We start from the raw sequence: 23,900 nt of genomic DNA, 5'->3' as shown, positions 1-23,900 counted from the left end.
GGCCTTAGGAGCGGCATGCTCCACATGGAATTATTTTGGCATCTTGTAGTCTGGGGGAAAACGATAGCCTCCTGTTACTTGCTGGAGGTTAGGACTACGTTTTCCACAACTCACTGGAAGATTTACTTTTCGACGGGACTGATGGCCAGTGATTTATTGGTTCTGGGCACGTTTTGTAGCTGCAAGGGACTAGTGCTTCTAGTCCAAGGGTGTTCTGAGTTTACTTTGGCTCCAGAGGGGTTCCTGTTGCTTGAGTAACCGAGCTCTCTTGCAGTACTAATTAAGCTGTTGTGCAGTTACAGAGTGGTTGCCACAGGTGAGGGTATCGCGCCTTTGCTTTCTGCAGGTCCTGAAGTAGCAGACTCGTCTCTTTGTCCTTGGTTGCAAGTCGAATCGGATCTGAGGTTGGGTGCCACGGGTGCCCCTTAAATCCTATAGTTAAGGGTATTAGAGGTGTGGGTGCAAGTAGCCGATGGGCTACTATCCCCAGCAGCTAAACCGCCCCTGAGGTGACCACATCTGGAGCAGGTGTACTACCCTTTCTACACAGAACCACTATTCTGCCTCTTTTAAAAATGGCAGAAATGTTCCTTGGCTGTACAGACCAGGTAGCCCACCTTTGGGGCATGGCTAGCCTTCTTGGGTTGTACAGCTCCTGACTACCTAATTTGTCTTCTTGTCAGGAGGCAAATGTACCTCTTGGTCAGGGGGTTGGCTGTTCCCTCCTGGGAAGCAGCCTGAATGAATATCTGAGGCAGTGTAAGCCTTGATGTGTCACTTCACTAGCCATCCTGTCAGGGATAGAGGTGTCACCTCCTTCCCAGACAGGCCTTAGTTTCTGACTCTTGGGAGTGTTCACACCTTCTGGCAGGCGGTTAGATTCCTGTCTTGGCCGCAGCAGCTGTAGGCTGGCAGCCAGGGTACAGAAAAGGCTGGGGCAACCACATAGGCAACCTCTAAAGTAGCCACCTGGGTGCATGTCCTATAAAATCTGAATTTAGAAAATGTTGGGTTTGAGACAAGTTGTCTGATGCCAAACAATATATATTTCAGTGAGACCATAATGGCGTTGGCAGCCTATTTTATGCTATGCCCCCCTGAACACTTTTATAGTAGCCCTTAATAGAAAGATGCAACTATCGGAACATGTAAGCTTGCACTTATATGGAGGGCGTGGCTTGGAGGCTGATGGAGATGGACGTGTGAGCCGAGAGCTCCGCACCCAGCCTGGCCGTTATCCTGATCATTGACGCCCCGGACCTGCTGCGAATATCCCGGGGGCCGGACCTGGCCCCCCCGACTCCCTCCACTGTGTTGCGGCCGGCCAGAATCTTGCAACACATGAGTAGGATTAAATGCAGAACACTAGGGGCACCCCTAGTGGACCATTTCCTAAACCTCAACCATCCACCAGACAGTATGAGATGGACTGTAATTGAGAGGGTGCGGCTGCATCTGAGGGGTGGTAACATTCATTCCATGCTCAATTATAAGGAGTGCAGATGGATCCACTCTCTGGATTCTGTAAAGACAGGGCTCAATGAAAATGAGGAGACTAATAAACAACTGGGAATGTTATGCTTTAGGTAGTTATAGATTACCACTTCGCCTGTCTATAAGTTTGTGGGTTCTTTGACAACTATCCATAGTTTCATGTCATGATTATTGTACTGATTCTCAGTCCTGGTCTAAAGACTCGATGTACATTTGAAAATACAGATTTAATGACACCATCTTCATACTATGGTTATTCCATCTTAGTAACATACTAACAGGGATGAACATGTTAGTCTACTGATAATATTTTATAAGTTATACACCATGGCCGTCATTTGTTTTTCCAGTCACCAAGGTGTGACGCAAAGTTGAAGAATCCTCATATAATAACATCACGTGTGCTTCATCTTATTGAAACTACTATATGCCTATATACTATATTCAAACTCGTCCATTCGAATTGGCTGAGGGAAATTTATGATCCACTACTATGTGCACTATCTAGAACAACTGCCGTTTATCATGATGGCAATACGATGTTTTTCCAAATATTTGTTTTTTCAAAAAATCTATTGTATTGTTGGTTCGACCAATGATTTTGATTTCGTTCAGGCATGTAAAAAGATGTTGTTTTGATTTTCACATTGTAATGAAATGTTCGTAAGCTGATTTTTATTAAATGTTACCAGTTTGCGCAAATACTTGGGCCAGACTATAAATACAAGTCTGATTAATCAAATCATGGCCCTGTCCGACCTAATTTCCATGCAGCCTAACATTTTAACAGATCTGGCATTTTTTAACCCGATCGTTTGGGCTTCGAGATAGTCCTGTTTCTACATCTATGAACAGCAACTATTTAGCTGCTGCACGCTCTGCACTCGAGCTGGTGGCGTGTTCCGGACTGATTGCCCGAGACTAAGAATATATTCACATATCAGGTATGAGTTTTCTTTAAGGATAGATGTGGGACGCTTGTTAAGCAGGTGTTAGTTATCGTCAAATGACGGCTGATAAACTTATCGGACACTGAATAACAAGACCCTTCAGAAATGTTTATGTGATCGAGTTTATATTGCTGGGTGCTTTTATGCACCGCTCGCTAGAACCCTCAAAGACATTTTTTCAGGGTTATTACACAAATAATTTGTTCGGATTAGAAGTGCTTTTTGAGTAATCCTTGTAACAAGTTTAGCAATTCCCAATTCGACCGTTCGGTCATTTAGAGAGCCATATCTTTGAACAGCTACTATTTAGCTGCTGCATGCTCCGGATTCGAGCCGGTGTTTTGCTGTAGACGGACTGCCCGATGAACCACAACATAAAGTAGCAACTTCAGGAGTTGTGGGTGATGCGTAGAGTAGTTAATTTTTATCGTTGACCGATTGGTTTTTTTGAGATATAGAGTAGCTAGAACCGGCAGACATGGCTGCATGATCGATTATACTATGCCTGGTGCTTTTATGTATCGATTGTTTTGTTTCATCGCTGGAACCTTTAGAAATGTTTTTAGGATTGATTATACATTACCTAGTTCGCGTATGCACCGATGGGGTTGAATCTTCTCTCTCCAACAGGATCACATGGTAATTTGCCAACGCAGGGAATTAGGACAGACTATGACTTAACAGTTGGGTGTTTTTGAAATAGCTACAGACAACATGAGGTCAGTGGTATTTAATGTGGGTTATATATGGTTTCTTCTAGTCGAAATCGCATCCTGATAACCGTGCCTCCCGCAAAGCAGAGTATCTACCTGGAAGTCAGGTGAGCCATTACGTGGGCCACAAATCTCCATTGATACCTAATTTAAGCTATCCGTTCATCATTCTGAGTACCCTTATCTGCGTTTATGTCTTTAGTGATTCAAACCTGGCTCATTAATCTGAATTAAAAAGAAGAAAATGACCAAATAACTAGGAGAAGACGAACTTAGATCTTCCACAACACTGGTAAATTAAATTATGTTTACATGTCCCTAATGTGATATAATTGAGCTCTACATTTATCATATGCTTACTAATGTGCACACATGTCATTAGGTAGTCTCTTCTGACTGAAAGTGAGCGGCAACTACGTCACACTGCTGGACATTTGCCATATCACCTACTATTAGGTGAGTTGTTGGGAAAATTCTTTTCTTCCCTGTTTTTAGATCTTTAACACAGCTAAGAAACTGATCCAAATTCTTTTCATGTAGGCTGTTATACACCTCCCATGTCCTGATGAAGACCCGCTATGATTGTATAGAACAACTGGTGGTATAGGGTCGAAACGTTGACGGTTCCACAGTCCAGTACTAATCGGAACTCCTTGTATACACGAAAAACTAGGACCAGTGCCTTACAAGGATCACTACCTAACCAGAATTCAGCTGCGGACTCTTTTGCAAAAAATCTTTGCAAAACTTTCTATGTATTTTATTGATAATCACATACATATATTGTAAATATTCACATTTTCACTATCGCATCAAGTCACTTTATTCACTTTGTCACTGCGTCGTTTTTTTGTAAATATCATTGTATATACAGCCTTTTTGATTTTTTGTACATATTCAAAGGAGTTGATGAATGATTTAAAATTCACTTGAAATACAAAAAAATAAATTATTATGTTTTTTGAATAATTATTCATTGCTTAAGGATTAATTATTTGCTAGATCATCTTTTGCTGTGTTGTTTTGTTTAATTGATTTATTTCTATTGTAAATAATTTTTTCTCCCTACGGAACCATTGTTCTTATATATTGATGAAGCCCAGGTTCCTTGGGTTATAGGGTTACCCCTGTTTGTTTAACTCTTTTTGGCTCTAGAGGCCTACCATAGGGGTGACTGACATATATTAAAAATAGTGTTGTGACCATGCTACTCATTTTGACAGCAAAGTTGAGTTGGAGCAGTTTGCATAGCTTCTGCAATCTGCAATGGCAGGACTGCTGTCATCTGTTGACTTGGGCCACACAGGGTGGCACAGCCAGTGCTTCAGGCCCTGGTGAAACCTTTAATTCTAAATGCCCTGGGTACCACTGGTACTACTTACCAGAGACTTTTAAGGGGGCTAGATTCCTTGCCAATTGGAGTTACCAATTCACATACATCACTTTTAGGGAGACAGTACTGGCAATCGGGTCTGGTTAGGATGCTCCAGTGCACTTTTAAAACCATAACCATCAGCATTGGAGAAAAAAGTTTGGGGACACTTTCATGCATGAATACAAAGCACTGACCTTTGGCGCTAAGTGGAAGAGAGAAGGCTGTAACTCTAAAGTCTCTGCATTGTTTAGTGTGAGACTAGGGATCATGGGTCCTAATCCCGGCATCCCCACTTAATCAAATTATGTAATCCAGGTCTTACTGCTGTATTTCACTGCACATTTTTCTGTTAACTATCCAGTTTGAGAGCTCATTGAAGTAATTCCATACAAGATCTATCCTATACAGAACCTTACTTATATATTTAATAGAAAATCATCTTCCTTCTCATCTAGGACCAATATAGGCTATAGAATTAGACAACATAAACGGACACATTTTGTTAAACTCATGGCAAGGTTGCTAGTGCATGGGGGAATTCTTGACTTGCATATATTTACATATATTTACATACAGTAAATATCACTGAATTGAGTGACAATCAGGTACTTAATTTAGAAAATTTTTTGAAAAGTGCATTTCATTTTACAGTATCTCACAGTTTTTTGTACCATTTCTTACCTGATTTACATCTATTGATGGCTCGACTCATGCTTTGGCTCTTGGAACCAAATCAGGCACTTGGCTGTCTGTGCTCCCCCCAGACATTTTGGGCCATATGTAGGGAGCATCACATTTACTGATTCATAAATACCGAATTTTACAGATTCGGTATTTATGAATCGGTAAATGTGATGTAGGTAATCATTCGGTAAATTTTACCGAATCGGAAAAATTTGGTAATTATGAATCGCTATTTACCGATTCGGTAATGAGGTATACCTTCCCATTGATTCCTATGGGCCTGGAGGCCCATAGGAATCAATGGGAAGGTATGCCTCATTACCGAATCGGTAAATACCGATTCGGTAATGGGGGGAGCATATTCAAGGGTGGCAGGGTGTCACATTGACACCCTGTTGCACCCCTGAATCTTGCATGTGTGCACATGTGGTGCACATACATGCCCTAAGGGCATGTATGTCTGCCACATGGCACTCTTAAATCTGCAAAATATTACTTTTTGCAAGGTATTCGTTATTTATCACCAACCTGTATTTGGTGGTAAATAACGAATTTCTATTACTAATTGTCACTCTTTAAAGTGCTCCCTACATCTGATTTCAGGATTCGGTATTTACCGAATCGGTATTTTACCGATTTCTTAATTTCCGATTCGGTAAATACCGAATCCAGAAATCAGCCCCCTACATCGCAAAAGCCTAAATACCGGTCGGTAACGGGATATTTACCGAATTTCGGCCGTTACCGACCGGTATTTGGCTTCCTACATGAGGCCCTTTGTGTCTCCTACGGCCTTGGTAACAATGCCTTAAAAATAACCTTTAAGAACTTTCTGCTGCTCCATCTGAGTAACAGCACCCAAGGAAACATGTTCTTGGCCCTGTCTCACATAGCTTGATCTCAGCTAGTGACAACACTCTCAGCCCAGCTGTTGGTGAAAAGCCTGAGTTGTCTTTGTCCTCACTGGAGACAGCCCCCCTTACCTCCAGTCAGCCCCTTAATGTGTCTTTCTGATAGAAGTCCTTTGTGAGCGATCAGGACAGGTCTTTATGACTTCTAAATCTGCATGCAGTCAGTGAGTTCTCACCCTGTTCCAAGACCTCTGCAGCTCAAGGCCATTCCAAACAGCAATGTCACTTGTGATCTTCAATTCCAGGTTTGCCTTTCTCTGTAGAGGTGGTGGTCTTTAAAATCAATAATTACCTGATTCTATGAGAATGCTAATGGTGCATAACCTGAGAAGTGTATCCCGGCAAATGGAATGAATAAATGGGTGGATGAACTACAATTACATAAAATACTATATGGAGACCCATTTTAGGGGCTGAAGTGATGCTGTTGTGGCTAAGAAGAACTAAAAACGGGCCCTAGTTAAGAAGAGTGTGTTTGAGTCGCTTTCCGAATTTCAGGTGCTCAAGTTCCTGTTGAAAACTAATGATTCGAACATTATACGTGTTGTACATATGAGTTTTATTTGAGTGGCGTGAACCTTGCCAGAAGGCAGCGGAGTGCTTGCTGTACAGGGCTAAGGGCAGCATTACAGTCCACAAACAAACGGAGTCGTAGCTGGGCGTGGTTATTGCATTGTGATGTGGCGCTCTTCAAACCGGTGTATCTTTTTCTAAAGGGGTGCAAGGTTGGACCTGTCTTGATGGGGAGAGAGGCATTGTTCCGGACACTGGTGCGCATTCTAGGATTGGGGCTCTTTACTTGCAAACTGTGAGTAACGTTTATGGTTGGACCAAAGTATGATGTTACCAAACTACAATTCCTAGTCCTTGTTGCCCCTTTCGGCAGTCATTCTATCAGATTAAAACACCAAAACTATTCCTCCTTATGCTGCAATATTTTTTTTATTTATTTACTTATTTAGGAGTTTTTATAAAGTGTTTTATGTTGTTTCGTTACTTAAAAGAACTGAATGTGGAATGTTTTCACAGCAGGCAAAGAATAAATTCTGTGTAACAGGAAATCGTAGGCTGTACTAATGTGATGTCTCAGTGAGTAGACAAGGTGGACTGAGAGGTAGAATTGGAGTGCCCTCACAATCCCAGCCCGAATCGTTGGACCTTTAGCAGCGCCTGAAGACACAATCGCCAAATGTAGACAGTACCTGGACCATACTGTACACATACCTACAGCAGCTGTGGAAATGAGCCTTTTTAGGGGCTCACCGGTGCAGGGGTCACCCTTATCTTGTCCACGGGTCCTTAGACCAACAAAATAGAGATAACACGGAAGCTGAAATATCAAATAACAAGTTTATCAGTCACACATGAGTGGGTCTACATCAATATAGCACCCTCGGGCACTGTAGGAGGTAGTACATGGAATGCAGAAACCATGGGTCTTTTATACCCACTTTGTAGCTAAGTAAGCATGGAGACTCAAATAGAAGGTACAGGCGCACACAGGGATAGCTATTGACCAACATGGTCAGACAAACATTACTTAGTCAGCAGAGTGGGAGGAGAAACGGAACTGCATACATCAGTTGAAATAACCTGACAGTTACATTCTAAAGCAGGTGCATTCCAGCAGCTACAGGCCTTTCTGACCACACACATTGCTCTGGCACGGTACTGAAGGAGTTAACTACAATTGATGACTCAAGCAGAATAGAAAAGCAAGCAACAGTGAAGACGGAAGAGTCACATGGCTAACAAAATGGATGCGACAACCAGGATGGCTTCAGCTCATGCTAACTGCAATTTCTGTCGATTCCCACACCGCTACACAGAGAACCTCCTCTGCATCCAGTGGTACACTTCAAATTTGGCAGAAATTGTGTCACCCTAATAAAGGGCTAGCAAGAATGGGCAGCAACGTGATAAAAGCGTTGGCAAGACTCTGATTGTGAACTGGGCTTGGGAAAGTAGTGGTGGAAAAACTACACAGATTAGGGCAGCCAGCACCCTTTCTCATACCAGTGTGTGCCGAGAAGAGACAGCCCCATGATACGTGTTGGGTAAATATGCTGGAAAGCAAACTGAACAGGGGAGAGTTGGACAGAGATAAACATGGCAAAGTTTTGACCATTGTATGCTCAAGGCAGGAGTCTGTGTCGAGTCAAGGCAATGTCCTCCTTTCAGACTTTGTGTATTTAGGCATTGAGTGGGTGTAGGGTTTCTCCCCAGCCAATTGGTCGGTACTGTGTATGGGAACTCTTTCTGTCTGTTGAGGGCAGATAGGAATTATCCCATGTATTTGTGTTCAGAACAGGTTGCCAGAATGGCGAAAAATTCTTCCCAACATAAAACCCAGGCAGTAAAGAATTAAACTCTGGATGGGCTCAAACCAGTGCATAGTGTCAGAGTGGAATTCAGCCTCATATTTTAATATTTGTCCTGAGAGGAGGGGCTACAGTCAAGTCTCGGAGGTAGAGGCACCCCAGATACAGGCTTTGGAAAAAAGTTAGGCCCAATTCTTTTCTTTGTGGCTGGGTCGGAGTGGCCTACGGGGCTGTCTGGCAGTGCCAGAAGGGCTGGTCTGACAGTGCAGGAAATGAGGGGGATCTTGCCAGACCCTTTGAATTATGCTGAATTTGTCCTGGTGTAATTTGCAAACACTGGGACATATTCAGCAGCGTCCGTACTGTCTGCTTTCTATTTGGGGCAGCAATGTGCATTTTCAATTCAAGCTAGACCCAAGAAAAAAGGCCATCAGCCCTCCTGTTAGAGTATTATCCTGGCTGGGAACTATCTGGAGATGCATTATTTCGCTATGCTACTTTATGATTCAAAATTGTGACTGATCTCTCCAGCAAATGCACTAACCACAGGAGTTATTTTACCAATATTTTTATCCCCAGATATTTGTTGGGTACACAAATATATATGCAGCATGTCTTACCACATACGCATTATTTAAATGCAGCCTTTTTAACCAATTGAGCCGGAACAGATTTAATGTCTCCTTTGTTTGTGTTAGCTGCTTTGCAGCAGAGCTAAAAAAAAAAACAGTAAAAGCTGACTGTCTGGCTCTGCTTTTTATGACTCCGCCCTGGTTACTCTACCCCATTTCCATACCTTTACCCCCAATTTATGGCTTCCCCAAATTACATTTTTTTGCAATGTCAGCAATAAAGTGTGAGGGGGCAATTTCTGGGCCTGGTGTATGGTCTTTGTGGGCCATCATCTAATTCCTTACTATTACTACAAACATTGCCCATATGAAGCACATATGTATGCAGTCTCAGTTACCTTCCAAAACACCTATAGATCGTATGCAAGTGCCAAACTGCCCTGATGTGCAAATGTGGGCACGTTTTTTTTTTTTAGCTGCATGGAGAGCATGAAGGTACTGTTACATGCTAACGCTGCGGTATACAGACGCCAAGCAGACAGTAGAATGTGTGCAGGCACCTTGTGTACAATTATACAGGTATAGTACAAAGTGCTGCGTTCACTCTGTAGGCTTACAGCCCGCCACCTGGCTTTTTTATTTGTTCCTTCCATTGTCTTTTACAAATGCGTAGTTGCTAATAGTGAATCCTTCTTTGTCCCACCTTTGTGTTTAGTTTCCTCCCGCAGGGCAACTCCAAAGCACAAGTATCTTTATACTTTGGTTGCTTAAGTGTTTTTTTCTGTGGGACTATTTTTAGGTTGAGCTTACAGCGCTTGCGCTGTGGTGATCTGTGGTATGTACTTGTGGGGTTTGACTCCTCCCACGCCTTTGTATTGGCCTTTGTGTGTGTCCTGTAAAACTTGGAGCCTGCAAATGACTACTGGTGGGTGCATGTCCCACCTTTTCTGGGAAGTTAACTCCCATGGAGTACTGCCGTGGAAGTGAGCAGCCACGCGCACGCAGCCACGCGCACTCAGCCACGCGCACGCAGTCCCTGCATGCAGTTCTGACCTGGGAGGATGCCGTCCATGACTGCTTGTTCTCGTTGTGATTCCCAATCGCAACACAAACGCGTTGTAGAAAACCCCATGTTGCGTATTTGTGGATATAGTGTGTAAAATAGCACCCAGCACGGTCCCTTAAGACTTGAACGGTGTTTCCCAGACTTTTTAAGATGAAGGCTGCAGTACATGGAGGGGGAGGGACTCAGTGCCGTTGTTTCCTGTGGGGCCGTTCCTGCTAAGAGCCGATAGGGTTTATTTATTGTAGCTAATGGACGCCCACCCTCGGGCCCCAGGGGGAGGAGCGCCCTTTTCTGCCGGTGTTCTGAGAGTGGTTGCCGGTCCCACCCTGCTCAGTTCCTCAGGATGCCAATCCTTCCCACGCCAGGAATTAACTCTCACAGATTCAGGCATGGAGGTGCCGCAGCTCGAAGCAACAAACCCTATCCGTGGTGAGCCCCGTAACATCATGCAGTGGCCCAGGCCAACCTATGGCAATATTGGGGAGAATACATCCCTGCTTGAAGTAGGTCAGTGGCCTAGCTTGTGTATATCGGCGTACACTCTCGGTCTCTCACTCTGAATCCTCACGCTTTCCTCCAGTGAATACCTCTGTCTCAACATGTCAAGTAACCACCTCCCGGTATGTAAACTACATACATTCTATCACCTCCAGTGGGGGACAATCTCTCCTTCATCGAGAAATTAATGGAAATCATTTCCGGTAATGTCTATTCCGTAGTGTCCCAAATCTTCCTTGGTGATTTCAACCTTCACTGGTCTAACCCCAATGACAAAGCAGTCAATGCCTTAAATCTTTCCTAGATGATCACAAGCTGATTCAATACTGTGACCGGCCAACGCATAATAAAGGAGAAATCCTGGATCTCATCCTCTCCAGTGGAAACACCATCTCTCTGGATAACATCTCCCCTTGTGATTGGTCCGACCATCACATCATCCTCTTTTATATTAACTGGGATGTGTCCTGAAGAAGGTTCAACCGAAGAAGCTGAAGATATGAAAAAGGGACCTTAGACATATCAATACAGCTGAACTAGCAACCCAATGTAAATCTGCCCTTTCCTCCCATGCTGACATGTCAGTGGGTTAATTTACTCACAGACTTTTACAACTCTACTATCACGGATTCCATTGCACCACTCCAACAAAAAAAAGCCTTAACAAAAATCTCCAAACCATGGTTCAATGACAACCTAAATTCTGAACGATGCAACCTAAGGGCAATTGAACGATCTTGGAGATCCAAACCATCCTCGGATCAGTTTAAAGTCCTTAGAACGGTAAGGAGCTCCTATAACAAACAAATCAAGCGCGCCAAGGCCGACTACATCAGGTCACAATTCAACCAAGCCTCTAATCGCCCCAGTAACTGTTTGAAATTGTTAAACCGCAATCAGTTGATGCACCCATTCGCTCTGGCCCAGAATTCAGCCCACCCTCATGCGACGCTCTGGCTGCTTTCTTTACTGAGAAATCAAGACTTCTCAATATCGAACTGGAATCGAAGTAGGCTTCTTTGCCATCCCATTGGTTTGCGCACCCTCCTTCCCTCTCAGAACAGCTCGAACCAGCTAGTCTGAGCACTAAGAACAATGCCTCATAGGGCACCTTTACTCCTTTCAGCGAAAGAGACATTAACAAGATTCTTCAGAGTATCCACCCATTTAATCATTTTAGCGACCCCCACCCTCTGTCTTCAAAGAAATCAAGGAAGTCATCCCCCCCTTTGGCAAAGATTATCAATGCTTCACTGTCTCAAGGTACAATCCCTGATTGCCTAAAAGCAGCTCAGGCTTCACCTATTCTAAAAAGAACTAATGCTGATAGTGCTGACCTTAACAACTTCTGCCCTATCTCCATCATCCCTAATCTGGCCAAACTCCTTGAAAAAAGCATCCAATCACAACTTTGCCCTCACATTGAGAATTTCCAACTACTAGACCAACACCAATCTGGCTTTCGGAGTGGTCACAGCACTGAATCGGCTCTCACTCACGTTATCGATGACATTTAAAAAATGCTCGACCACAATGAATATTGCCTCCTAATCCTCCTTGAACTTTCCTCTGCATTTGATACTGTAAATCATGTAAACCTCTTATCTATTTTGGAGCACAGGATGGGCCTCTCTGGTCTGGTGTTGCAATGGTTCACGTCCTTCCACCATCACAGATCCCAAAGAATAGAGGTGGACCACTCTCTTTCTCAGCCCACGCCAGTATCCATGGGGGCCCAACAACTTTGCCAGGGCCGGTTTTGGTTCCCAGTCCGGCCCTGGCTGCCAAAGGTCCCCTCACTTTCAATCTCTTGTCCCACTGGGTTCTCACTTTGATGCCATCCCTCCCAGACCCTATTTTCATTGGCTTGGGTGTTTGTCCTTTGTAAATTCTGTCTTCTGATTCATTATGAGGCTCGTTAGTCCCTCCTTAGTAGGGCCATCTTGTAATTTGTATCCTCCCATGGCTACTGGCCCCTTTACTTGGTTGTTACACAGTAAGTGTTCTTTTTATTTATTGAGTTTTCCCTACGTTAGGCATCAGGACGTGCTTTGCTTACATTCAGTGGGCCACACCCACTTTCACAGCCACTGGGACAATGGCGGCCGTTTGTTTGCAATGCCATAGGTCTCATATTTAGATGCGAGACCTATAGCATTGCAAATATTTTTTTTGCTGGGTTTCCAGTCACAAAATGGTTAGCAGAAAGAATTTCCCAATTCCACACAGAGAATGAGGGGTTTGGAATTGAGTTTCCTTAGTGATGCGAGCAGAGCGCGTCCTGATGATATGTTACTACAGCTGAGGCCGGGAAGGTCCAACTGCAGCTGGGGCCTGCTGTGCATCGGATAGGATGTGAAATGCTCTGCCCGACATGATGTGCTGTGAGAAGATGGAGCTAGTTGCTGCAGTGGAAGCGATTGTTCTGCCCGTCATGTGTCTAGCTTGGGGGAGGGGGCAATTGGTGCCCAGAAGTTCAGTGTAAAAGCACAAAAATAATTGTGTTCTGTGGCCTATAAACTGGGAAGTTGATGTTTGTGAAGTTATGCAAGTGGAAATGCTGCATTTTTATGGGTGTTCTTAAATTGTGCATGTACGCATAGAAGTGTACTTTCAAGGCAGCGGGGATTTGAATTTAAGGTGAAACTGGAAGTCAGGAAAGAGTGGACAAGAGGGTTGCAGTGCACCACTGAGTAATACAGTTCAGGTCATCCAGGGGAGTGGTGGAGTGGTTGTCGTGTACCACTGGAGTAATGGAGGGGTTAGCATTTACGAAGGGGTTTATGGGGGATTACTGTGCATCAAAGGAGTAACTGGAGGGTTGGAGGTCCTCTCGCGAAGTAATGGAGGGCAAGGGAGTAACTGGAGAGGGTTTGGTGCCCCAGCGGAGTGGGGGAGGGGCTGGGGTGTGCATGGAAGCCTTTGGAAATTTGCACCAGGAGAGTGATGGAGTAATTAGAATGCACCGGGACTGAGTGCGATGGTCATTTATGATGCCCTAGTGGAGTGATGAATTTTTAGGTGATGGGAGAGACCAAGTACACCAGTAAAGTGATGGTAGGAGGAGGTGTTGCAACAGGAGGCAGGAGAAAGGTGATGGAGATGTTGCTGTGCGCCGAGTGAGATTGGCCGCTCCCATGCAGACCGAACAGGTCTGCCAGCTGGCACTCTGCACAGCCTGCGGATTTCTGTGAGCTCCCTGAAAGACGTCGGGGTGGAGGTGAGAGAGGGTTGGCAGTGCCAGTGCTTGAGGCAGCAGCTGTTGCTTTACGGCTTCATGGAAGAAGAGCGTCTTATTTCTACCTGAACAAGTTTTGAAGGGCTGGAGTTAACCTTTCTTTACGTACTTTTAACAACCTCTCGAAGATTTAAATAATGTTCCCTCATACTAATGCTTGCAGCCCTAAGAATCTCTATTCCGGCCTTTTGGTGTGTAACAATGTTGCCCTGTTTCCTACCACAGTTTTTCCTGCTTACACTGCTGTAAATAACCAGTGTTACTGTTATCACAATTTTATTTCATTATCACCCTTTGAAGGGCTCAATTTCTTTGTGCCATTAAACTTGTAACCTGACGTATCTTAACGGTAACAGGGGTGTGAAATGTAATAAAATATCTCCTTGTCCTTGGGGCCGGTTGCTTCATAACTTCACTTGTCCTGTAACAAAGTTCACTTGTCTCTTTGGTGCCGTGTAATGCGGCGACAAATGATGGCAGCAATCTCATTATACATTAGACCTCTAAAATAGCCTCTCCGATTATGGCACGGCTCCTTCCGTAGTAGGGTGTGAATACTAGCAATTCCCTTATGTTGCTGTGTTTCTGCAGATCTACATACTGGGGCTGAAGGTAGAGGTAAGCAATAGTTCCAGGGTTGGAATGCCCTTTTGAGTCTGTGCAAACCTACTAACTTGCATGTTTTAAGGGTTTTCACCAACTCTCTGTTTTCCCATACTGAGAGAGGTTGGAAATTTACTCCTGACCATGGCAGACATAAAACTTCTTCCAGGGTTGGGAAAAAAAGTGGTTGGACGGAAAGTGAACTTGCAAACAGTCAGATTTTCGCTTGAGCAAATCTACACCTGGATATTTGCTCATGCTGAAATGCAGTTCACAAATCTTTTTTAGGAGTACTATTTCTTGGCCTACTTGTGTAAAGTCGAGTGAATTCACACAAGTCGTATATCTGCACTTAATGCAAGGACATGGGTGCACTTTTGAGACTTCATTTAGTAATCGGGCCCCTAAATAGGTCTAGCGTTAACCATGACTTTTATGTGTTTATTAAAATTCTCTGTCTATGTGCTAGCTTCACTTTGAGTGACAGCATTCTGTTCTTTTACAAGGAGCGTATTGACAGTCGTTTTGTTCAGTGCCAAGAACACTGTGGCAATGTGTGCTTTTGAGACCAAATTTTGTTTTTGCTTTTGCCAATGTTTGTTAAAATGGTGAGGGGCCTGGCAGCTCACACACCAATACGGTTTTACAGAAACCATGCCAAAACAAGTCGCACCTTGACAAAAGTAAAAGGCTGACCAACAATTTCAGACCTACTGGCTTTACCAATGCTTGTTTATTTTTATGTTTCCCATCATATTATTAAAACTGGTTACCCTGATTTTTCCATTATAAATATTTTGGGCAATGCTAGCATACATTAACACATTTTACTTAATGATGCTGCAAAGAAATGGTACTTAACATTTTACTGTAGTTTAGCGAAATGTTTTTGCATTTTTTTGTGAACATTTTATTTTGAAACCAAAGAATCATCAATTTTGCTTTCAATCTTCTGCAAATATTTGCATCTAATCAGAGAGAATTCTGGGAACGGTATACATAGCCTCATATTGCTAAACATTGAAAACTTGTGTACACATTTTTATACTGGAACCACTGATAGTAGTGCAGTCTGAGCTTAAAACATTTACTTAAAGCGCTCACCCTAATGATAAAGGCTTGGCATTAATGAACCATAAATACATGTTTGAACAGCATTAACACCGGGACACAAATATGACCTTAACTGCAGTGCCGTTCCCTGATCCATAATGTGGTACTGCAAACTAGCAGCCAAAGGGTTTGTGCTGTACGGGGTTGGGCCTACACATGAAAACGTGTTGCCCTTGACCCCAAACAATATGTGTATACAAAAGGCTATTGAAAAGGGTATTTCATGTGCCGGAAGGGTGGTGAGGATTCTAGGTCAGAGTAACACCTCCCTATATAATCAATAACACTGTGAATTTACTCCAACTGACCAAGGACTGGTCAATATCAACACACGTAGATGGAATATTGTGAGGAAGCTATTGAGGGAAAATATTAACTTCACCACTAGGTGAGTAAGGAAGCAATTCCTTTTGGTTTAGGTACCCTCACACACCCTAGTGGTGTCATGCTTCATCATCGGGTCACCCCGATGCCTAGAAGTCGGGGTGGGCTCAACCACAGTGTTGGGAGCTCTTTGAAGATATTGTAGACCAGGGGGGCTAGAAAATTAAAAAACCTCAGACAGATCCCCAGTATCCCTTTATTATCGGGTCTGTCTGGGATACTAAAATTATTTAAATTAGGGTCTCAATAGGATTGTTATGGTCCTATGACCCTAGTGCCAACATGTTTCAGTCCGTATGTGGCCGTAAAGGTCCAGGACTTTCGAATGACACCCGTTTCTCAGGGGATCGTAAGGCTATTGGGGGTAGCTCTGTAGTCAAACCTTCGTCAAGAGTCCTGCCCCGTCTGTCCACCTACTTGGTCTCGATCCCCGGCGTTTCGAGAAACGGATGTCATTCGAAATTTGGATGGGATACGAAGCATGACAGATTAATTAATCAGTCGCTCAAACAAGGAGCAGCTACTCTGCCCTTGCTACGAAAAACAGGTTAGGGAATTCCTTCCTCTGTTACCCAGGGTGGCCTTCTGTTTGCCCTGAAGAAAGTCCTGGACCTTTACGGCCACATACGGACTGAAACATGTTGGCACTAGGGTCATAGGACCATAACAATCCTATAGAGACCCTAATTTAAATAATTTTAGTATCCCAGACAGACCCGATAATAAAGGGATACTGGGGATCTGTCTGAGGTTTTTTAATTTTCTAGCCCCCATGGTCTACAATATCTTCAAAGAGCTCCCAACACTGTGGTTGAGCCCACCCCGACTTCTAGGCATCGGGGTGACCCGATGATGAAGCATGACACCACTAGGGTGTGTGAGGGTACCTAAACCAAAAGGAATTGCTTCCTTACTCACCTAGTGGTGAAGTTAATATTTTCCCTCAATAGCTTCCTCACAATATTCCATCTACGTGTGTTGATATTGACCAGTCCTTGGTCAGTTGGAGTAAATTCAGTGTTATTCCCAAACAATATGTACCAGGCATTGGGCTATAGGATTTCCACATCCCTGCAGTAAGGACTAAAACCATCCTGCACCATTTGCAATGCACTTGGTCTCGCATTTGCAATATTTAACCCCATCGCTGCTAGGCCTCCCATCCCCCCGCCCCCTTGCTAAGCCTTTTTTAGCTATTTGGGGTAGTTCTTGCTTAACCGAGGGAGAGGCAGACAGGGCTACAGACGGAATTGGCAAGGGAATCCCCATACACAATGGTGGAACCCGGCTCCGTGGCATTTTCCGAATGTCCCATTCCACCCACAAATGATGCCTTTCAACCCGCCTCCGTAGATGTTTCAACAACAGCCTTTTTTAGGGCAAGGTCGAGGCAGAAACCGAGGCAGAAGGAGAGGACAACAGGGCCAAACACGAGTACACTGGAGTCTGCCGCCATCTCCACGCAGTCTGCGCAGCATGACGAAGGGGCCTCAAACGGCAGGTCCCAGCAGCAGTTGATTGTCAATCTGAGTTCACATCTTTTGACCCCTGCTGAAACGGATGTTCTTAACAAGGGGTTGGGTTTTGTACCTACAAACCCAGGTGATCCATTCATGATCCAGTGTGAACTAGCCAAATTCTTTCGTAAGATCAGATTATGTTTTTTCTTTCAAGATAAAACCGTTGAGAATGCTACCCCAATGGATCAGATTACAGATAGTGGGTTACGTAATAAATCCACCTTTGTACCTCCCGCGAGTTCGGTACCCCCACTTGTACTGGCATTCGAAACAGCGGTTTCCCTTGAGGTTTCGAAATTAGACATGGGCTCTAACAACTACTATCATAATCTCTCTAACACTGACAAAAAGGCTATTGAATCCTTGTCCAAAAATCCGGCTATTATCATCAAGCCGGCCGATAAAGGCGGTGCTATTGTTATACTTATCACCTCAGACTACCGTGAAGAGTGCCTGCGGCAACTCATTAACGAGAGCTTTTACAAACTGTTGAGTTCCGATCCTACGGTGAGACTCCAAAAAGAGATTTGTGAACTGGTGTCCGAAGCAAAATTGGAAGGATGGATCTCTAGTCTTGAGGCTGACTACTTGGTGACGATTTACACTGTGACTCCTTATTTCTACACATTGCCTAAAGTGCATAAGGAGCAACGTCCTCCTCCTGGTAGACCCATCATTTCGGGCATCGGATCACTTTTAGAACCCTTGTCATCTTTTGTAGATGTGTTCTTGAGACCATTGGTAAAAACGATGCCCACGTTCATTCAGGATACCAAGGACGTCTTGAACATATTACCTGGTATTGATTTCAACGTTGAGACTGACTATTTGGTCAGTTTCGATGTGGAATCATTGTACACATGCATTCCCCAGGTTGATACACTTGAAGCGATTAGATCGCTATTGGACAACATCGTTGAGCCACTGAGTTCACCTGTTCCTTTCATAATGGAGTGTGCCAGGCTGGCCATGACGGAAATTTTTTTCAACTTTGAAGACCGGTTTTTCCTTCAGATCTCCGGTACTTCAATGGGCAGTGTTTTTGCCCCCAGCCTGGCCAATCTCTATGTTCATCTCTTCGAGCAGAATTACGTGCTCACGTCAACCAATCCCTTTCTTGGATCCATCAAAGTATGGAAATGTTACATCGATGACGTTTTGGTCATATGGAGAGGAGACGATGTCTCTCTTTCGGCTTTTCACCATTGGCCCAATGACCAAAATGTCTTCCTCAACTTCACTGTTGAATTTAGCAAACTGGGTTTGGCTTTTTTGGACCTGTGGATCTTTCCTACAGAGGGAGGCCTTGGTAGTGAATTATATACTAAACCCATGGCAAGAAACTCTTTGTTGAAATTTGACAGTTTCCATCCTAAGGGACTAAGGACTGGTCTGCCTTTTGGCCAGTTCCTTCGGTTGAGAAGGAACTGTTCTACCACCGAAGCTTTTACGAAACATGCCAATGTTCTCTTGCAGAACCTGAAGCTTAGAAACTATCCATCGAAGCTGATCAAACAGTCTTATAAACGAGCAGCCAATAACAATCGGGATGCCCTTTTAGAAGTTGCTGTTCCCAAAGCACAACATGAGAGATTGACTTTTGTGAACACCTTCAGTACGTTTTCCAATCGAATTCAGAAGATCTTGCGGAAACATTGGCGTATTTTGAATACTGGCCAATTAAAATTGGCTTTTCCGCTTTTTTCGTACAAAAGGGGGACAATTTGCGTGATGCCATGGTCCATACCAGACCTCGTAGCGTACCACCAACTGTTGCTAACCCCTTATGGGATCTTCCACCGGTTAGGGGACACTTCCCGTGTGGTGGGTGCGTGGTTTGTGCGCAGACAGCACACACTACTGAGATTAACATTGGTCTTGCCAAACCGTGGAAACCATTGCGTCACACTAATTGCAATAGTGAGAAGTTAGTGTACCTAAGCACTTGTCCCTGTCAGAAACAATATGTGGGGATGACCATGAGAAAAGTGAAACAACGCATCATGGAACATAAGAGCACCATTCGATGCAAAAAGGCATCAACGAGACTGACTAACCATTTCTTGGAGTGTAATCACAGTCCTAATCAGATGTCTTGGACGGTACTTGAACAACCATTTATTCCTGCACACGTTTCTGATGTGTCTAAATTTCTTTTCAATAAAGAACAACGTTGGGTGTTTAAGTTACAAAGTGACTGTTTTGGTCTAAATGATTCCATACCATGGTCCCATCTGTAGATGTTTATCGTGAGTGGGTTGTATTTTAGTGACTGTATCTGTATATTGTGATTTTTCATCAGCACTCAAACAGCCTACAGGCAAGTGGTAGTTTTTTCACTAGATAGTCTAGTGGATGGTGTGCATGGTCTGCTGTTATTTGCTTTCATGTCAAACATCATGCAGAATACCACTATGCTTACCTACACACTAGTGATCCAGTTGGGTTTGTTCGGTTATTTTGCGTTTTGTTGTCCGATCAGCCTAGGATGCCTTTAGAAGTGACCAATACTGTTGTGTTGGTCCCTTTCCATCTGTGTGGCATGACTGTGGTAGATTGTTTCTCTGGAACTCATTGTTGTTCTCTTGTAAGTTCTCAGGCTTTATATGATCTGGCCGGAGGTTTTTGAGACTGGGTAACTACATTTCCCAGACTTCCCTTGCCTGCTGTGACGTCATCAATAGGGCTCTGCACTTTGCCACTGACGCGCCACGTCATTACGCTATGTTGTGCGTCTGGGCGTTGTTGGTGTTATTTTACCCCGTGTTCGGCCGTTTACTGGTTGCCGCCGCCAGCATCCAGGAAGAAGGTTCGGGGTAACGACGGAGAGGTGAGATTCTCCGTGTCGATGCACCTTCTGCATTGTGCCGTCTTGTTCGTAACACTGTTTTTCCCAGTCACTGCCCGTATTTTTTAATTGCGGTGGTTGGGTTGTTATGAATCTTCGTTTACAATCTTCGGAGATTTGTTGTAATTACTGACGTGTGCTACTGTTGCTGCATTATCGGCAGCGATGTACCTTTCTCGAGTTCATCGGCGGCTGCCTTTACTCGTATATAGAGGGTTTCCCTTTTTCTATCTACTGCCCGTTTTTTGCTGGTAGTGTTGTTAGCCCTTGAGGCTGTTTCTTGACACTAGAGTCGCGCACTTTTGAACACCAGTGAAGTGCGAGCTACTCTTGAAGTATCTATGAAGGGTATTTGCTATTATCATGCAAAAAATTATGAATAAAAATAACATGCGGGTATTTTGGTCTTTGAGGTGATCTCCTCATTTACGATCGCCCGTTTTGATTTCAATGTTGACAGTTTAAGAAAATCCGTGTGCTCCGCTGTTTCGGGCACTATTGTTAATTATTCTAATTTTGTATATATAAAGTGTACCTGCTTTTGGGATTTAGTGAGGATTCACTCGGCCCTATGGTTGAGTCATCCCACGGTCCCTCTTTGAATACATTTGTTTCCCTGCCTGTTGAATGTCTTTGCGATTCAGTTGAGGGAGCGACAGGCTTCGGTGCCTGCTGCACCTCTGATGCACACATGTTTCATCATACTAGACCATGTTTTTAATTGTTTCCTTCACAGAGCGTTGCCTCACGCTCTGAGTTGCTACCAGGAGCGGCAGGCTTAGTCCCGATTTCATTCCGGGTAAGATTCATATTGGGTTATTTGATATCTTCGATTTGCAGTGTCTATAAACCTGTATGAAGTACATTTCCTGGTTATTAATTATATATATATTTTTTCATGTTTTATTACATTGATACTGGCACTTACCTTCTTGACCGGTAGGAGTTCAAATTTTTGCAATCGATCCTGTGGTACAAGGTTGGTTGTATCGTTTCATGTTTCTACTTTTAGACACGATGTCACGCCAGTGCTCACTTTTGCACTAGCTTGCAGTTGCAGTAGTTTTGGTTATTTGGTCCTGAAGAAAGCCTTGATCACAATTTTATGATCTGTTATGGCTGAAACATGTAGACCTTTTTTTGGTTTATTGTAAGCGCGCTCGTTAATTTGATCAGACCGCGCAACTACTCTGTTTTTAACATTGGCACAGGCACACTCCTAATTAAACTCTTTCTGTTCCTGTAGTCCATTTTATATCACTTAGTTTCACACTGCACTTTAGGGCCTCACCCAACTTCGGCTAGCCTCATTGATCTTTAGGAGATCTCATTTCATTAGCGAAGTTTAAAACATCCGCGAGCTCCTCCCTTAGATACACCTTGGGAGTGGCAGCTCCTTAGCCAAACCAGGTTTGGTTAAGAGGAGATCCCATATGATGAAGCATGCCACCACGGTGGGTGATGGGATTACGTCCTCTTTATGAGGACTTTAATACTAGGTTCTAGTGTTAGCTTCATTCAGGCTTTTGTTAGGTTCACTGCAGACAGGTGGATTTTGTTTTTCTTTTTGTTTGGTTTTCTATACCCCTGGACTTCTGTGTATTCATATTGTTAGTAGGGGCACTTAGTCCGGGCTGGTAGTGTGTTCCCTCAGACCCTATTGCTTACTCGTTTTTTTTTAACATGCAGATAATTCACCAGTCTATTTCTCTTGACTTTCGCAGGATACTGAGTTATAGCTTGTGTACTTCTCAAGTATATTGTCAGTCGAGTTTTTATGGAATTGCAGGTTTGGGTTGGTCTTTCAAAGTTTCAAGGTATTGTCAATTCTATTTCAGAACCTTCATAGTTGTTCTTTGTTCTTCAGCCATAGGCAGTTCCTGAGACAATAGGATCGCTCCTTGGCTTTGTTCTGATTGCTGCCTCAGTTAAATAATCTGCTTTTGACAGTATTGTTACAAATGGCATAGCTTGTATGTTAAGAGTGTTGCACACTTTCTCATTAGAACTTAGAGAAAGACAATATAGAGGCATTTCATTTAAATGTTGGAGGTTTCAAATCAAAATATGCTAGATTTCTGGGTGGTAGGGCAAAGTGGTAGATGGTGGGCCATGCCGCCGGGGGAGCCCCCCTCCATGTGCTTTGCAGGGGGGCCCTCTCAAGTTTTGTTACGCCACTGCTCTATACATGTCCTTCCACTCACTGTCCCCGTTTCTATCCTCAGACTGTGTGCTGATGCTTGCTGGCCGTACCCCCGCGCCTGCCCCCGGGCCCCGGCTCTGAGAGGACGATGAGTAAGCCGCTGGGGTCCTACCCTAGTGAGCTGGAGCAAAGCCTGCCCGCCATCGCATCCATCAACACCTCCTACGCCCAGAGCCAGCTCTACTCCCCGCACTATTTCCTGACTCCCGAGAAGAAGAAGCCAATCTCGGATGTCAGACGGACTTTCTGCCTCTTTGTGACCTTTGACCTTCTGTTCGTTTCCCTCCTGTGGATTATTGAGTTAAACGTAAGTACCCCCCCCCACCCTCCAACACAACCGTATCCATTTGTGGTTTTTTTAATTGAGCTATTTATTTAGATGTCGTTTGTAATTAGTTTGTGAGGGGCTGGAAGTGAGTAAGTGAATAACGGCCGTCCACCACGAATGACTGAATAAATGACTTCTGCATCGGAGAGGTCTGTTCACTGAATTGCCTCATGGGACTTAGATGGCAGTCGTGGATGCTTGTCGTGGATGCTTGGGCGTGAGGAGGGTTTGAGTTTTCCTCCAGCAAAGGTGGGTTCATTTGCCACATGTCACACAATTGCCTCTCTGCAGCATGCTTTAGAGATGCAGCAAGATTTGGGTGGGAAGAGCTAAGGGCGCACCCAGGGGATATGATGTTTTGTTATAAGGGTGTTTCCATACATTCATTTTCAGACCATGCTCTGAAGGCACACAGGCCCGGACTAGAACCAGCTATTCATTTTTGCAGTTCAGTGATTGGGTCAATGGGTCATCTTCTGTCATCAACCTTCGGGGATTGTGGGGCGGTTTGATATTTTAGCAGATCAAGGAAGTACGTTTGATTTGTTGACTGAAGTTATCATTGTATTCTGTTTTAATTATATAGCTCTCACTACCCCATACGCGTCATCGAAATGCTTTTTCGGCGAGTAGCACTCTACTCCGGAGCCCATAAAGGATTAGTGGTGAATCAGTATAGTGAAATAAATGAATTTGAGAGGTGGACATGTTAGTCTATTGTTTGGAATGAAAAGGATAGTGGAGGGATGTTTTGGAGCTCAGAGCAGGAAAAGGAGGCTTGGGATGAGTAAAAGGGAGATGGATGGGGAATAGTCGGAGGGAAGGGTTTTTAGAAATGCTTGTTTTCGGGGATCGGAGAAGTATGATATGATACAAGGAGGGGTAGAGTATGAAAGAGTCTAGAATGGGTTATTTTGGGGCTCATAGCAGTGGTATGGGGTTTGAGATCAACGAGAGAGTGGAGTTAGAGGATATATTGATAGAGGTATATTGTGAGAAATATGATCATGATTTTTCTATTCGACAACCCATCTTTTACCTAGGACCAAAAAGAAGCCTTGCAGAAGGCCTTCATTCAT

The 23,900-nt window shown here is 43.9% G+C and overlaps 1 protein-coding gene across 13 annotated transcripts in view; it reads left to right on the top strand.

Moving 5' to 3' along the window:
- Positions 1-23,900, top strand: part of LOC146869509 (stAR-related lipid transfer protein 3-like) — a 128,605-nt gene that overhangs the window by 15,326 nt on the left and 89,379 nt on the right. For 10 of the 13 annotated variants that reach the window (XM_085603396.1, XM_085603386.1, XM_085603334.1 and 7 more), the window contains one exon: positions 22,516-22,800. In XM_085603396.1, coding sequence (XP_085459522.1) covers positions 22,582-22,800 — 219 coding nt within the window. In that variant the 5' untranslated portion in view covers positions 22,516-22,581. Of the gene's footprint in view, positions 1-3,204; positions 3,265-3,359; positions 3,450-3,539; positions 3,614-6,843; positions 6,936-22,515; positions 22,801-23,900 lie in introns of all 13 variants that reach the window. The other 3 variants (XM_085603364.1, XM_085603323.1, XM_085603354.1) reach the window with 2 other exon arrangements.

Source organism: Triturus cristatus, chromosome 1_1 (assembly GCF_964204655.1).
Source record: "Triturus cristatus chromosome 1_1, aTriCri1.1, whole genome shotgun sequence".
Classification (NCBI taxonomy): domain Eukaryota; kingdom Metazoa; phylum Chordata; class Amphibia; order Caudata; family Salamandridae; genus Triturus; species Triturus cristatus.
This window is presented reverse-complemented; position numbering and strand designations above follow the sequence as displayed.